Raw genomic sequence first — 11,767 nt, forward strand, 5'->3', positions numbered from 1 at the left:
CTGCCTTTGCAAGCGTTGCTTATCGGGCCAGCAGTGGCGGTAGTCCCCCTGTCCTCCAGCGGGCTTAGTTTAAAGCCTGGTGGAGCAGATCAGCCAGTCTGGCTGAGAAGAGCGTCCTCCCCAGGGGAGAGAGGTGGAGGCCATCTCTTCTCAGCAGCCTGCTGCCTCACTTTCCTCTCCATTGTCTCTCCCATCTATCTTGTAAAGGAAGATGGGAAGAAGCATATATCAAGGTCATCTTACCTTTGTCACTTCACTGCTGCTTCTCCTTTCATTGAGACCTACAGCATATGACAATCAGTCTTCTCAGCCGAGAGCAACTGGAGGTCACATTTATAGGATCTGATGAGCACTAAAAAAGGTGTGGAGAGAAAGTTTCAGGAATGGGAGAGTAGGGAATGGCAGGATGACAGATCAGTTTGGGTAGAAAGACTGCTTTAGTTTAAAAACCATGATTTAATTATGCTTGTTGTCTCATACAAGTGCCACCATGAGCGCAGCATACGTATTAAAACTATCTACCCAATGTCAGTGAAACCCTTTATTGCACTACAGCAACCTATAATGTTCTCACAGTATGTAGGAAACTGCTTCTGAAGGAAGGTACTTATACCACACTTTGCACAACTGAGTGAGGAGATTGTACTGGAGATTGCAGAACCTTGTTGTCTGGCTGTGCAGTTTCTCTCACTTTTTAACATTAATTATGTATATATGTATAGAGATGGGCTTTTGTATATACAGTGTTGCATAGACAAGAGTCAGGGCTGGGATGGTGCTAGTGCTAAGGTGCACAGTTGACAGCCCAGAGGTCCCAAACTCAAGGTCATAGAAGCACTTGCGGCTTGGCCTGTCAGAGTCCAATGGATCTGCAAATTCTGTTAAATACCTTGTCACAAGGATGTGGAAAAGGAAAGGCTAGAAAAGAGCAAAGGGAGAAGAGGGATTGGATTCTAAGTCAGAGCTGTCATGCACCCATGGCAGTGCCACGTGCAACCCTCAAAAAGTTAAATTGTGTCCTCTAGGCTCTCAAATACTGTTCCACCATTGCTCCAGCAGCAATTTCAGTGAGGACATTTACACATTGCAATGGGGTGGGGAGAAGGGCACAGATTGCACCTGTATGATGCACTAGTGGGGGTGTGCAAAACAGTGGGGAAGAGTGCCTGTGCAGTGTGTAGCCCATGACTCACCTGGAATGGCCTGCATGGGGTATGGCCCTTGGAGCATGTGGCCTCTGCGGGCTTGTAAATTGGACAACCCTGTTCCAAATCATTAACAGAATTTAGAGCTAAAAATTGCAAATAAATACTTTTTACAAGTAAAGTGAAAAGCATTTTCCCAACTAAGGTCAGCATTCAGAAATGCACCTCTTTCTATAGTTGGTGTTAGCATTTTGACCTGAAGCACAGCTGACAGAGCAGATCTCATATTGTTTTAGGGGCCAATGCTGGCAACACTTGTAAGCAGGAGCCTTGCCCGTCTATTAAAATCAAGTCATGGCAGGTAACCAAATGAGGTAATTCTTTGAATGTACTTCTTAATATTTATAGCTGTATAGTTCTCTGCTAGTGATTGCAGATCGTGAGCAGCTTTAAATTTATTTTAAGTAGCTCCTTGACTTTTTAGCAACGAATGTGATACTTGGCTAGAAGTACACAGGAACTGTTTATCAGGCAACCATTGATCCTCTGGATCATGGCGGACACATAAGTGGTCTAGTCCGATGCTTACTGAATCCGTTTGTGGCTGACAAGCTCAATTTGAGAGTGACACAGCTTATTACAAGTTTCACAGATCCATATGTTGTCTAAGTTGGTGTCCAAAGTTACAGTGTGCTGATTTCTTATTTTTCACTTTGCTTCCATCCTCTGGATCAAAGCTGCTTCATGTTGAGCAGTGCCAGGTAGCAAATGTTCTTTCCAGACCGGACAAGATTCTGCATGCTCCTCCCAGCTTTCTAGGTTAATGTTGAACAACTTTATATCATTTTTGCACATATTATAGTACTGCCATAGAGGGTGGCCCCACTTTCTAGAGCCATCTTGAATCTCGCTCTACAAACATTCTTGGGGATATGATCTTCTCCCATTCTCCTGACATAGCTGATCCATTGCAAGCTTTTCTTCTTGATGGTGGTTCCTAAGTGTGTCAGTCCTGCATGCTCCACTACATCTGTGTTTGGTATTCTGTCTTCTCACTTTATTTTCAGGATCTACACACAGGAACTACACAGCATTTCCATCACTCAAACACAGCATTCCTTTCTGCTGCTCTGCTTTATGATAGCTTTGGAGCAGTTGATAGAGGAATAAAGCAGCAAAAGGGTTAAAGTGTGTCATGTTAGTGTGAACAAGAAAGAGTTTCTAGTGTTTTACCTTTGTTTATTTTTTAAACTTTCTCTTGCATTTATTTATCCCAGGCTATCAAAGGCAACCTTTGATTTCAAGAAAACTTTTTTTTTTTGGAAGAGATTCAGGAGAGTTGACAATTTCATCTAAGAAGTAAAGAATAATGATACATCAGGGTAAAAGGCACTACTATGCTTATTGTGGACCCCAAATAATCTGAATATTGTCCTTTTTGCATTGTGTGTGGGTGTATATATGTGTTAACTTTTTGGTTAAAGTTACTCAAGAAGAAAGAAAATTGATGCATGGAATTGTTATCCTATTCTAATTCTTTCAGTATTTTGTTATAAATAGGTATAAGAGCCCTACAAGAGAGTTATTCAATTTTCCCTTAAGTTTACCCTGTGGTCTTCAGTGATCTCTGTAGTTATTATAGTTGTCCAGTAGCTTGAGTCCTGTGTTGATACAAATTACTTAGATATTATGGGCTCCAACAGCATTGCTAGTGGTTGACAGTTCCTGTTAATATTGTGTATCAGGCTCCCAGATGTTCTGAAGAGAAAAGGACAGGCAATATTTCGACACAGCACTATGATGATCAGGTATTAATACTACAGATAGTCGTCATCAGTTTTAAGGAAAACAGACAATGCCTTGATGTAAGCAGCATATGAAATTTGATCTATAAGTATTCATAAATTTCATTTATATCAATCTACATGTCTATTATATGCAAATATATGGTTCTTTTTGTAATGCAGACAATATTGGAAGACCCAGTTGTGACGTCAATATGGATAATTAATTCTTTTTTATGTTTGTGTTTTCCCCTGCCTTCTAGCTAGCCGTGAGGTGGTTGGAACACAATTGCCGCTATCAGTACATGGATGAACTTCTCCAGTACATCCGCTTTGGCCTTATGGATGTGGATACACTGCATGCTGTCGCTCTTTCTCATCCACATGTGCAAGCTAGTGAAACTGCAACAGCTCTTATTAATGAGGCTCTGGCATACCACCAGAGCATATATGCACAGCCAGTTTGGCAGACTAGAAGGACAAAACCTCGCTTCCAGTCAGACACCCTGTACATTATTGGTGGCAAAAAACGTGAGATCTGTAAAGTAAAAGAACTCCGGTACTTCAACCCAGTCGATCAGGAGAATGTTCACATAGCAGGGATTGCAAACTGGAGTGAACTGGCTCCCATGCCAGTTGGGAGGAGTCACCACTGTGTAGCTGTCATGGGGGACTTCCTATTTGTAGCTGGTGGAGAGGTTGAGCATGCCACAGGACGTACTTGTGCGGTAAGGACTGCCTGTCGCTATGATCCCCGTAGTAACTCTTGGGCTGAAATAGCTTCAATGAAGAACTGCCGGGAACATTTTGTACTGGGCGCTGTGGATGAATACCTTTTTGCAGTAGGGGGCAGAAATGAACTGCGCCAAGTTTTGCCTACGGTCGAGCGATATTGTCCCAAGAAGAACAAGTGGACCTTTGTACAGTCCTTTGACCGATCCCTTTCATGTCATGCAGGATGTGTGGTGGATGGTCTTCTATGGATATCAGGTAGAAAACGTTTCACACAATTTGAGGTACAAACAAAATACCAAAATATTGTAATGAATTAATCGAGTTTAATTTGTCAGGAAAGGTCAGACTGAATCTTTATTTTAGGGGATTGATATTTTGCAAAATATATGTACGAGTACATAATATCAAGTCAGATTGGGAGAAGCAGCCTAACACAAATTCACCACTTTTCTCCTTACTACATATATCCTTCTGTTTCAAATCTGTATACCATATGTGGTACCTCCAGTCATCATTCATAAATTGCAGTGAATCAAAATGATAACCTGTTTGTTGACAGATTTAAGATTAAGAATTCTGTGTGCTCACATGAAAAAGAAGAAGAAGAAAACCTGTTTCCATGGTGTGATCAAGTGTCAGTGCATTTATTCTTGTAAATTGAATGGAAAGTTAACTGCTTGCTTGCATGTGTAGCTTGAAGGGAGAAGTGTTAACTGCTCCCACATATTTTTGAGGGGGTTGGATTAGGAAGAACTGGCTTGAATCATACACAGCTAAGATATAATAACAAATGCAAAAAACTATTTGAACATAACGTTAATATTGTTACAGAAATTGTGAAAAATAGGGGATTTCAGTTTTAAAGCTAAGATATGCTTCATAACTCAGTCAAATGCACTTTGTTTTATCTGTGCACGCTGGTGTGAGTCAAGGATGGGAATCATCAACCTTCTTATTGATTTTCTTGGCATTAGTTCCCAAGGTAATGTAGTCCACGGGGTATTTTTAAAGACATTTTCTTTTATTAAGGAATGTAGGATGAAAAATTGTAACACATCTACATTATCAGTGAAGTCAAGAATAAGTTGGTCCAGTCTTCAGGAAAGGCATGCTCTGATTGCCATTCCTTACCCTAGAATTTACTACCTTTCACAGGTACTTTAGGTATTGTAAAATGCTCCAGAATCTGTCCAGAGAGAAAGTATTATATGACTATAAGAATGTTATGGAGTTATGCTTCTATCCTCAGATGTGACTACGGTGGGGTAGAAGTGAGATCAGAGGGCCTTTTTGTAACAGCAGACTGCCCACATGGATCACAGTGCAGATTGAGGACTTTGGACTTTGGGGGGAAATGTGGCACGCAGATAACATCTGCTACATAGCTCTATCTCAGATTTTAACATGCTTATATCCTTGCATACACACAGGCATGTTAAAATCATATTTGACACGTTTGGACATAGGGACATTGTGGCATGTTAGAGCTCATGAAGCGCAGTGAGCAACCATGCATTTTCCAGCTGTGTCAAAAACTCCATCCAACTTCTTTTATGTCAGTACATATGTCTGTTAAACCTTGAACGTACAGTTGGTGTCATATAAGATATGGTGGCAATAAGGTGCAAGGTGTTGGCGCTAGAACCAGATAGAGCTTCTTGGTCTGTTTTTTGTCTTCCTGAGATACTGTTCTGTAGTTTTGATTTGCTAGACTATAGTTTATTATGAACTACTAAGGAGCATTTTAGTATTGTGTTGATCCATATTACGGACTGGCAGGATGATAGGTGTATTGAAAATACTAGTATTTTAAAATAAAGGTAATCTGGCAATAGCTATGGACAGTTTTCTATTAGTAATTAATTGCTCAGGGATGGATATCAGCTCTCTCTGTGTGTGCTAATGGGTAAGCAAGGAAATTGTGCAGAGAGCATATTTTGCTATTCCAAAATATTGGTGCTCACAGTTTGGAAAATCTACTCTCCCACAACCAAAAGCAAGCTCTCAGAGTCAGTTACTGCAGAATATCCAGACACTGCAAATATCAGTGCCTAAAGTTAGATAGTGGTCCTGATTTATCACTGATGCTAATTAGTCGCATCTATTCTTTTCAATGTATCTCATAGGAGCTCAGTAACACCTCTAGAAATCAGGCTGCTTCTTTATAGGCATCAAAGTATGGGCTTAGGTGCTACGTCGCAGTGTGGTAGAATCCAACCTGAAAGATTTATATGACTATAAAACTGTATAACTATAATGCCTACATTCAGGCATCAAGTTAAAAAAATTAGTCAATTTTCATTAAAAAATAAATACAATCAAATAAACTCAAATACAAGTTTGTAGCCTCTGTGATTGTGAAGGAAATCTTCGTAACACAAACAGAGCTAAACCATTGTTGTTCTTTTCTCTGAGTCTACTGATAGACTTTGATGTCTCTGTTGCTGCTCATTGTCTTTCCAAACTGCAGCTGATTAAAATCTGACCAGAGACTTCTGGTTTCCATTTTTTTCCCCATGGCAAACATTCAGAATCTTTATCAGTTTTTTTTTTCTTGTTGCTTTGGGAAAAAATCTGAGCAGAAACAACAGTAGGCGGAGTATAGTGTCACTGCGAGTGAATTCGGGAAGAAAGGCTGTGTTTAGTAAACAGAGAAATGATACACTTCATTCATTAATTAAATGCTCCAGGTTTCACAAAAAGTATTAACTAAATATTTGGTTGACACTGTTCCAGTTAACTGGAGTGTACAAGAAATGGCAGACATCTTTTTTCTTACTGCAGTGGGCATGGTTCTTCAGCAGGATCATTTCACATTATTTCACACCTTGGACAGTAACTAGACACAGTGGTTACTAGATGGTGAATACACTTCCCGTGTTCTCTTGGCACTGAATATTTTGGAATCCTCTTGTAAAAGTGCAGTCCACTTTGCTTCCTTGTCTTTTGTTCCAAGTCCCCTATTTTTTATTTTTGCAAAGTGGGAAAGGTGAGTGAGAATTCATTAAAATACATTCTCTGGATGGGCAGCACAGCTCTGGGCAGATGATTTGAGATTTTATAGACTGTTGGATTTTCCAGGGCCAAGTTAATGTTTGACACTGTGACCTGGATCACAAATGAATGGCACACCATTCATGCTTGTGAAGTAGTCACGTAAAATAGGCATAAAATACTCCAAAACCAAGCTAATTCAACATGTTTAATGATCACCTCCTTTATGAGAAAGTGGGATATTTTCCATCATAGCCACTACTTGAAGTATCCTTTTCAAAAAGAAAAACAAAACAAAAAATAAAAACCAAGCAAACAACCCTCCTCCCAGCCCCCAAGTACAGAAGACAAACCAAGAAGAACCTCTTTACTTTTCCTTAGGGATTAGCCTCCTTGGCCGCATCCAGACAAGCATGGCTGTGCAGTATGTGGCCTTGCAGACAAGTCTGTGGTGCCACATACACATGTTCATTGTTTTCTGCACTGGAAGGAAGCAGCATGGAGTGTTTTTTTGACCCCTGGATATCCAGGGGTCACAAAAACCTGTGGAGAAAAAAGCAGAGCATGTATGGGCAGCGCATGCCACTCAAAAGCAGAACCGGGCCACCTAGAGCTGCCCTGCGGCTGCCAGCCAGGCTCCACGCAGCAGAATCACTGCTGCTGCAGCCCCGGGAGGCCCCCAGGTCCCTGGGCAAGGCTGCACAGTGCTGGCCCCAGCCTCCCCTACCATCCCCAGGGTAACTTGCTGCGCAGCAGAGGGCACGTGGCACAGGCAGTCCCCAGAGACAACTAGCAACTGTCTAGGGGAACCAAACATCCACACCACGTGTGGACGCAGTCCCTCTGTCGACCCAAGAAAAGGGCTGGGATTCAGGGTACTTGGTTCATATTCTTTGATCTGCCACTGTCCTTGAGGCAGTACCTTTATTTCTCCGCCTGCAAATAGGTATGATACTACCTACTTGAAATGAAGAAATTGTATAAAAGTGAAACAGTATTATCCTATTATTTTAGAGGATTTGAATCCTGTGACTATGAGTCCATGTCAGTTAAAATGAAAACTCAATTTTAAAAAGATCTTAGGTTTCTGCTTTTGCTCCTTGTTCCTCCCTTTTTTTCTGGCCCAGCTTTTGCTTTTTTACAGGTGATGTTAGTGGTCACCTACTTCACGAAATTCTTGTGATGTTATAATATGTTTTGAAATTAAAAGTTTTGTCTGTTAATGTTAAATTGAGATGGAGGCTTTTTCCCCCTAGTAATATGCTATAAAACTGCTCTATGGGAATCTACCATACCTGTACAAATTAAGCTCCATGGAACTTACCTATCTTTATAAAAATAAGAAAACAGCCCTTTTGGGCCCACTTTCAATTAATTCATTTTTTACCAGGATTTCCCCTTCCAATTATCATTTTTGACCAAAGTTAATGATACCTTCTCTCCCTTTATCTCCATTACAATTATGGCATTTATGGACCCGAGTTAGTGTTCATTTCTGTAGGTTGGGTGTAAAGGTCAGCTCTTCACTATTTTAAAGTCTGGGACTTCTCAATGTTTGGCTTGCAGTTGGATTGCATCATAAAATGGTGTGACATGTGCCAGAGGGGCCAGCAGCAGCTTCAGAATTGGAGATGACAGTGCTCTACTGCCAAAAGTTCATCAAAATAAATGTGAAATGTTTAGTTCACCCATCCTGAATGTCCTGAATGAGACACAGATGGATAAAATGTAGGAGATACCTGTTCAGGAAGGATTACTTTATTGTCAAAAGCCCAGAACAGAGAAATGAGAGATGTGGATGGAGTTAACTTGGCGCAGATTTAATGAGCACCATATACTTACATGTATTTTCTGAAAAAATACATATGGGAGCTCTTTGTTAACATGTTGCTATACATATCTCCCAGCTAACTCTGACATAAATGTTAAGTCCAGTGCTCAGGGATTTCATGTGCGTTTATGATAATTTTTTTGGGAACTTAATTAGATTGCAATGCATTTTCACAGATTTGTAGGTGTTTTGCACTTAATAGCCTCAGTCATGTTTCAAGGACAGAAGGTGATATGTGAAAACCCTGTTTTGGGTTTGCTTGAATAAGGATTGAGTGGTAAATTTTTCAGTTCAAATCCTTTCAAGGTTGTTTCTTGCTGTGTAGGGGGCCAAAACATCTTCCCCTTACAGGCAGAGTCAGGGAACGGAGGGTCTGTGACATGCTCCCTCTTCTCCAGAAAGCATCTCTGTACAGTGCTGTGGCAAGGACATCGGGCACCCAGGGCAAAGCCTGCAGCGGCAGCCCACGCTTGCCCTGAGCACAGATCCGGGGGGCAGCCCCCCCACGCTTACACAGAAGTGCATGCAGCGGTGGAAGCTGCCCTTTCCCCATCTCCATGCCTGTGCAAATGAGCCGCTCACAGCGCCATCCCGCACCCCGCCCCAGCTGCGCAACATCTCTTGGCACCCCTTTGCTCCAACACCTGGAATAGTCATCCCACTCTCCGCCACCCCTCTCCCCCCCCACCCCCCTTTGGTATGGCACTGTCTCTGTAGTTGGACATCAGAAAACTGAACTGCATGTTTAGGGAGGGGTTGACTGGGAAGCAGATGATATAAATGGCATCCATCCCCCTGTGGGGCTTGGATTTTCACAAAGAAAAGTGCCCAGGAATTAAGTTATATTGATTGGCTCAGCATAAAAATTTGAAGAGTGTGTAGAGTCACTGCTGCCTGGCCTGCCCTTTCCATCTTGTATTACTTAAAGGGTGGCTGGCACTCTGAGCTGTCATGGGGAAAGATCATTGCTCTCACCTCATGCAGTGTTTGGATCCTCAAATTGGTCAAAGCACACATGAATTGTTGCTCTGTTTGTGAAATCCAGGCAGCATTGACCAAAGTGTAAATTTTGTGTGCATTTTCTAAGTCTTTCTCCTCACGCAGATCAGCCATCACAGCACAGTTGTTATAGCCTGACGTCTGAATGTAATATTATGGATTTTATTTTTAAAGCACCTTTGCTGTGATATTATCATTTGCTCATTCCTCTATCTCCTGGAGAGTACTGCAGGGAAGTATAAGAAATTGCCTCTTGATTGTCCTAGTTTTATGATAGAAAGTCTCTCTTCTTTCTAGCACCATTTAAACTTTTATTTTTCTCTCTCATATTTTTAAAGAGATATTTTACTCTCTTCCCTCCTTTTTCCTTCTGGAGTATTTTCCTAGCAGCAGTTCAAGGGGATATTACAGGCTTTTTAAATTTGAATTTTGGCAGACATTTTTAAACTTTTTCTATGGCACTTCAAAGTTAGAGGAAACTTGGTTTTGAAAATTGATGCTGATATAAGATGGCATATTTAATGACAGATGTATCTATAGAAAGCTGTTAAGATGCAGATTATTCCCCTGGGGTAGGGAGATCAAAACTGCCAATCTATAAAATATACTTGTTAGGGGAAGGCATGGAATCTATCTATGCAAGCACTTTGATTGCAGGGGACAGTGTAGCAGCATGTGGCATCATAACCTAAGAGCAGACAAATCAGCTTGATGACTTTCAAAGCCAGGAATACTGCTGGAGGCAAGGGTACTCCAGTCTAGAAGAAATTAAAACATATAGAGACTGTTATTAATTCCATATCTATTTTTGTGTAGTCAAATCTGTATGCAAATCCTTAGCATCTCATTTTGGCAGATTAATCTAAAAGTGAGGAGCGGTATGTGAAGGGAATGTAATGATAAAACACCACAGATGAGCAATATTGCAGGGAAAAAAAGTAAGCTGTGTGCTTGATATGAATAGGGAGAGGAAAATGGTTTTATTTCATTATTTTTTAATTATTTTGCAGAGAACAAATCTCCCCTCCAACACAAAAGTTTCCAGCTTTTCTTTCTTAACAGTGACTTCATAAAAGACCTAGCATCATGTTTCTGATATGTCTCTTGCAGTTTAACATGCTAGAGGCAATCAACCAAATAACTATGATTTTTATTTTTCAAAACAGTAATCTGACGTTGTGCTTTAAGTATTACTCAGAGTGAAAATAAGTATGTAAAAAATCAAATTACAAAACAAAGATTAGAAAAAGATCATTTTGTTGATGTGAATACAGATGACAGTGCATGCTACAAGGTGCACATCAGCACAGAGATGAATAATATATTTTAAGGCTACAAATGGAAAGAATCACACCTTTCAAATGTAGATAGGAGTATATGTAATTTACAGGCATTGTGACAACGTTGTTTTGTGGCAGAAACATTTGAAAAAGGCAGCCTTTGTCTGTCTTGTTTGTTTAAAGTGTGTGTTCTTCAGGGCTCAGACGGTCTCTTACCATGTGCATGGAGAATGATTCAGACAGTGGGGCTCCAATCATGGGTGGGAGCTGTAGACATCACAGGAATATAAATAATCAGAATTAACTCTAGCCAGTCAAAGGCACTATGCTTGATTAGATTTGTCTTTAGTTTCCACTGCATGTGTAAATGTCTCAGACAGCAAAACCTTGAATCAAAAGCTCTTCCTTTTAATTGGGTGTACTCTTGACTTTGCTTTTTCTGCACTCATTATTGTTGCTGCCTGTTCGTCATATTGTAGCACATGGTATAATAAGTATTGATTTTTGCACGTGTGAACAGCAGGATGAATTAATTTGAAAGTTTAAAAACTAGTAATGTTGTAATCAGATCTTGATATTTGCCAAACCCTGATCAATATGGCTAAGTACAGATGGTCAAAAAGCCTGAGGCTGAATCAGTTCAGTCTTTGCAGTTTAGTCTAAAATGCACAGATTACATTGAAACCTCAGTGCAGAGGCAGAAAAGGATCTTGGAGTTATCATTGATGCCAAGATGAACATGGGCCAGCAGTGTGGGGACGCAGTCAGGAAGGCCAACCACACCTTGTCGTGCATCCACACATGCATCTCAAGCAGGTCCAGGGAGGTTATCCTCCCCCTCTATGTGGCATTGGTCAGGCCACAGCTGGAGTACTGCATCCAGTTCTGGGCACCACACTTCAGGAGGGATGTGGACAACATGGAGAGGGTCCAGAGGAGGGCCACTCGCATGATCCCTACGAGTGGCAGGCCCTACGAGGAGAGACTACGGGACCTGAA

The 11,767-nt window shown here is 41.0% G+C and overlaps 1 protein-coding gene across 1 annotated transcript in view; it reads left to right on the forward strand.

Annotated features, from left to right (window-relative positions):
- The window catches only part of KLHL32 (kelch like family member 32), a 230,349-nt gene that overhangs the window by 198,039 nt on the left and 20,543 nt on the right, over positions 1-11,767 (forward strand). Inside the window, exon 7 of the mRNA XM_019537781.1 lies at positions 3,193-3,919. Coding sequence (XP_019393326.1) covers positions 3,193-3,919 — 727 coding nt within the window. The remainder of the gene's footprint in view (positions 1-3,192; positions 3,920-11,767) is intronic.

This window comes from Crocodylus porosus, unplaced genomic scaffold (genome assembly GCF_001723895.1).
Source record: "Crocodylus porosus isolate Cpor-Errol unplaced genomic scaffold, CroPor_comp1, whole genome shotgun sequence".
NCBI classification, from domain to species: domain Eukaryota; kingdom Metazoa; phylum Chordata; order Crocodylia; family Crocodylidae; genus Crocodylus; species Crocodylus porosus.